The sequence below is a fragment of the Herpailurus yagouaroundi genome, unplaced genomic scaffold (genome assembly GCF_014898765.1).
Source record: "Herpailurus yagouaroundi ecotype Mexico unplaced genomic scaffold, PumYag 216, whole genome shotgun sequence".
NCBI classification, from domain to species: domain Eukaryota; kingdom Metazoa; phylum Chordata; class Mammalia; order Carnivora; family Felidae; genus Herpailurus; species Herpailurus yagouaroundi.
The window spans coordinates 2,191,361-2,195,676 of record NW_024412447.1 but is presented as its reverse complement, the minus strand read 5'-3'; the positions used below and the strand labels follow the sequence as shown (position 1 = coordinate 2,195,676).

General features: G+C 60.7%; 1 protein-coding gene across 1 annotated transcript in view; it reads left to right on the top strand.

The window, feature by feature from the left end:
* Window positions 1–2,828: 2,828 nt before the first annotated feature.
* GNA12 (G protein subunit alpha 12) overlaps window positions 2,829–4,316 on the top strand; it is a 134,878-nt gene continuing 133,390 nt past the window's right edge. The window contains exon 1 of the mRNA XM_040455633.1: window positions 2,829–3,013. Within this exon, the coding sequence (XP_040311567.1) occupies window positions 2,829–3,013 (185 nt within the window). The remainder of the gene's footprint in view (window positions 3,014–4,316) is intronic.

The following is a 4,316-nucleotide window of genomic DNA, read 5'->3' as shown; positions in this document are numbered from 1 at the left end:
TGGTCGCCTCATCACTGCAAGATGGCTGCCACAGCTCCAGACATCACATCCTCACATCTGGTGCCCAGAACAAGAAGGAAGCAGCTCTCCTTTATTGTGGAGGGACATCTCTCCCAGAACCCCCCAGTAATCATTCCCTGATGCCTCGTTTGCCCTAGTATTGGATATCCTCTACCCTCCCTGGGGCTACATACATTGTTGCTCAAACGCAGAAAAGAGGACCGGTCTTCGTGAGAGGGACAACAGCGTTTGTCACAGGGGAGCTTGTTTAGATGGTATGGCTTCTTTGAGAAGGTGACGTTCCCTGAAGGGAATGGCAAAAAGCCATGAAAAAAATATGGGGCAAGAACATTCAAGCAGTGAGCACAGTGGGTGCAAAGGTCCTGGGGCAGACACAGAAGCCTGTCCAAGCTAACTCTAGTGCAAAGGAAGGAGGGGCTGTCGTGTGGCCGGGTACCCTGTCCCCTCCACCACTGAAATCCTGACTGCCTACTCAGCTTCCTTCCCTCCCTCTCCCCCTGAGGACAGCTCTGTCACTCCCAGTTGGAGCTTTGGTGTCCGCAGGAGGACAAGAGAGGCACCTGGGCAAGAACTAGGGTAGGGGCTCGGGGGAAACTCCACGGGGGGAGCAGGCCACCGCAGTGCGGGAAGTCAACAGAAGAGAGAACAGGTCTTACGGGGTTAGCATGAACAACGTGTTGGCTTCAGAACATTTAAGGAACTCAAGCCTCGGGATCCCTTTTTTGGTGGCTGGACTGTGTTTCTTGGCCTCGGCCACTTTTGAGAGGCTGCCCTCGGGTCACATCGCCAGGGGAGCTGAAAATATCTGCGGCCACGAAGCTCTAGCGCAGCCGGGCCCCGTGAGGCGGGGGGCAGCCCGTGCTCACGTGGATTGGAGGCTCCCGTGACCCGGAGGAGACCCTCACCCCGGCTGAGGAGTGCCGCTGCCGTGTGCGGGGCGGTCGGCCCGTCGTGTCCAGCCTGGCCACCCCCCGATCTGTCCCGGGAGCGAACGCCACCCCATTTAATAGATGGGGAGACTGAGGTTCAGTTGCGGGGAAGGGACAGAGCTGGGATTTGAAGCGGGGACCTCGGAGCGCTGCCCACAGCTCCCTGGGGCGTCCCTGGGGTCCAGCTCAGCCTGGAGCCCCTGGGTCTGCAGAGGAAGAGGGATCCCCCCCCCCCCCAGCGCCTGCAGAGGAGGCCCGTGGGAGAGGCCACGGGGGCCTCGCCTCTCCCTGTCCCCTCCACCCCTCCCTGCCTGCACTGCCCGTGGGAGCGCCCGCCTGGGTCTTTGGGTCCCTGGGTCCCCAGCCCCTGTGGGCCACACGAGCTGCACGGCCAGCCAGTGAGCGGCAGGAAGCGTGGGCTCGCAGGAAGGGGGTGGGTGAGGAGGGGGTGTGGACCAGAGGAGAAGCGTTTGGCTTGCCGGTTTGTTTGGATGCTAAAATTAGCCGCTTGTGAGTGTCGGGGCCTCGGGCTCAGCTCTGAGCACTGGCTGCTTCGAAACCCCAGGTGCTCGTCTAAAAATTGTATCGAAAGTTTCCGAGCCGGTTGGGCTGACTGGAAAGAATGTCTGCTACAGGAATTTCCTTTTTTCCTATCACATGTCGTGTTCGGCTCTGACCTTGTTTTGACCGATACCGTGAGTCTCGCCCCCCCCCCGCGCTGGTCTGACTGGACTCGAATGTGGGTATGAGGCCGTGGGCTGTGCGTGCGTGTCGGAGAGAAACAGACACACACGAGGCTGGAGGACCGTTAGTTCCTCCAGAACAGACTGGTCCTGACCTCCGGGTCCCTGGCCCGAGGCCCAGCACGGGGCGGAACCCGGGCGGCTTGGTGATAGCGTCCCTGCACAGTGAAGGGTCCTCGGGCGCCCGTGGGCCGGGAGGTGCAGGATCCCAGGGACGGATGGGGACATCTGAGTTCTAAGGCAACTTTCCGCGACTCCCCGAAGGTCATCCTCTGTGAAGTGAGGCCACATACCCCAAGCCATGTGCCGCATGGGGTGGCCGTGAAGACGAGCGAGCTTGTGCCAGGGAAAGGGACCCCCCGAATTGGCCGGTCTCGTGAGGCCTGGGGCCCTTGGCCCTCCATCTGTGCACACAATACGCAATATGTGAACAATATGACGCATGGGTCATCACGATAGAAGCCTAACACGGCCTCAGTTCCTGCACTAACCCGCTGTGCCCCTCAAATCCTCTCCCCCCGCCTGGGGAACCCACTGGCCGGCCCACCCCTCCCCCAACTGGTCGTCCGGCCCCCATCCCACCGGCTCCGACTGGCCAGCAGCGGCTTTCACCGCTCTGTGCACCATGAACCCCTCGAGCATCCGAGAGCCCAGAGACGCCGTCGTCTCAAAGGAGCATTTTGTAACACATTCAACAAAACCCCTAGGATTGTATTTCTTTGTTGAAATACAGTTATCAAAATATTTTTTTTAACGTTTTTATTTATTTTTGAGAGAGAGAAACAGAGCGAGTGGGAGAGGGGCACAGAGAGAGAGGGAGACACAGAACGCGAAGCAGGCTCCTGGCCCCCAGCTGTCAGCACAGAGCCCGACTTGGGGCTCGAACCCACCAACAGTGAGATCATGACCTGAGCCGGAGTCGGATACTTAACGGGTGCTGGACGACTGAGCCCCCCGGGTGCCCCCAGTTATCAAAATATGTAAGAGCAAACTCGTAATCTGGTCACTGATGTGCTTTTTCATGAATGCGGGGACGTGACAAGATTCTTCAGCAAGGTCTAGAGCTGGGGACGTTACTGCCATTGTCTGAAGAGCTTGAACGGTCTCTCCAGTCACCCGCGGCAGCCGTGGTGAGATGCCCAACGCCGTGTTCCCGTTGGTGAACAAGTCCACACCCTCGGGCTCACAGCCCCCCTTGGTAATGGGCAGGAACCCTAACCCCGATGAGGAGTTTGAGCAAATGAGGCTGTCGCTTTTGGCCGTCAACACTCAGACGCCCCTGATTCTGTTCGCAGCCCCAAGCCAAGAAGCCCAGGGCAGGCAGGGATCTGTCTGGAGCACAAACTGCGTGTTGTTCAGCCTTCTGTTCCCAAACCTAGCACAGCCTGGAGCATGCCCGAAGTGTCACCTGTGGGGGGGTGGAGGGGGGGACAGGGAGCCGGGCCCCGCCCCTGCAGTACAGGAAGGACAGACAAGGCGGTCTGGTGTTGGGAGTACTGAGCACAGAACCAGGGTCTGCCGTGTGCTCGCTCTGGGCTTGGGGGCGGGTGCTGGCGAGGGCTGAGGCTCCCAAGTCACCAACCCAGAGCCTCCTTACAAGTAGCCCTGAGGGTGCATCTGACCTTGAGCGTGGCTGGGGGCCTGCTGTCAGTGACCCCTGCGCAGTCAGGAATGCAGACCTTCAACCGAAGCTTCCGCCCGGGAGGCCTGGCCCAGAACTCACCCGGGAGGCCCTGACGCCTTAAAATAAACACCTGCCCCGCCACTCTCAGCCACCCTCTGCACCAGGGGAGAGGGAGGAAAGTCACGTTGCAGCAAGGGGGGGCAGCTCGGGCAAGGCCTGGTTCTCCGCGCCCCAAGGCCAGGGGCCCCGGGCCGCTCGGCCCCTCCCAGGGCTGGATAGGAACCCCAGGCCCGGCAGGCAGGGGGGTGGCCGGCCACTCAGCGACATCGGCGAGAGCAAGTTCCTGCTGCGTTCTGGGTCACGGCCGGCCAGCCAAGGCTTGGGGATGTGGCCGTGAGAGATGGGTTTTCTCGCCCCCACGCCCCCATTCGGCTCTTAGCGGTGCAGAGAGGAGGGAGACGGGGTTGCAGGGACGGAGGGGTCCCCGCTGCCCAAAACCTGGCCAGCTGGGCGGGGCGTGCGTGCGTGTCGGGAAAATCTCAGCACAGCCTATCGATCTGGGAGGGAAAGCATTAAACATCTCTGTTAATCCCGCTGCACTGCCTTCATACTTCATTATTGTTAGCAGCCCCCAAGATCTACGGCCATCGTCCACTCGAATTACCATCACTGCTGGTTTTTGCAAGGGACTTTCTCCGCTCTTTCTCTTCTTTCTTTTTCTTTTTGACACACAGCATGTGTGTGTGCGCGTGTGCGTGCACTCCAGGGGCGGGAGAAGCCCCGCCACCTGTGCGTGTGCGTGTGTGGGGAGTGCGTGTGTGCTTGGGGGTGAGTGTGCACACACGTGTCTACTCACAGCGGAGCGTGGACGGTCAGGTCCGTGGTGGGGCCCTCGGTCGCACGCCCGTGCGTGGAGGTCCCGCAGACTGTCCTCCATCACCACCAGCCCCGTTGGTGGCCTTGTCCCCTCCAGGCTGCGGCTGCCGTCTGCCCTCCGGC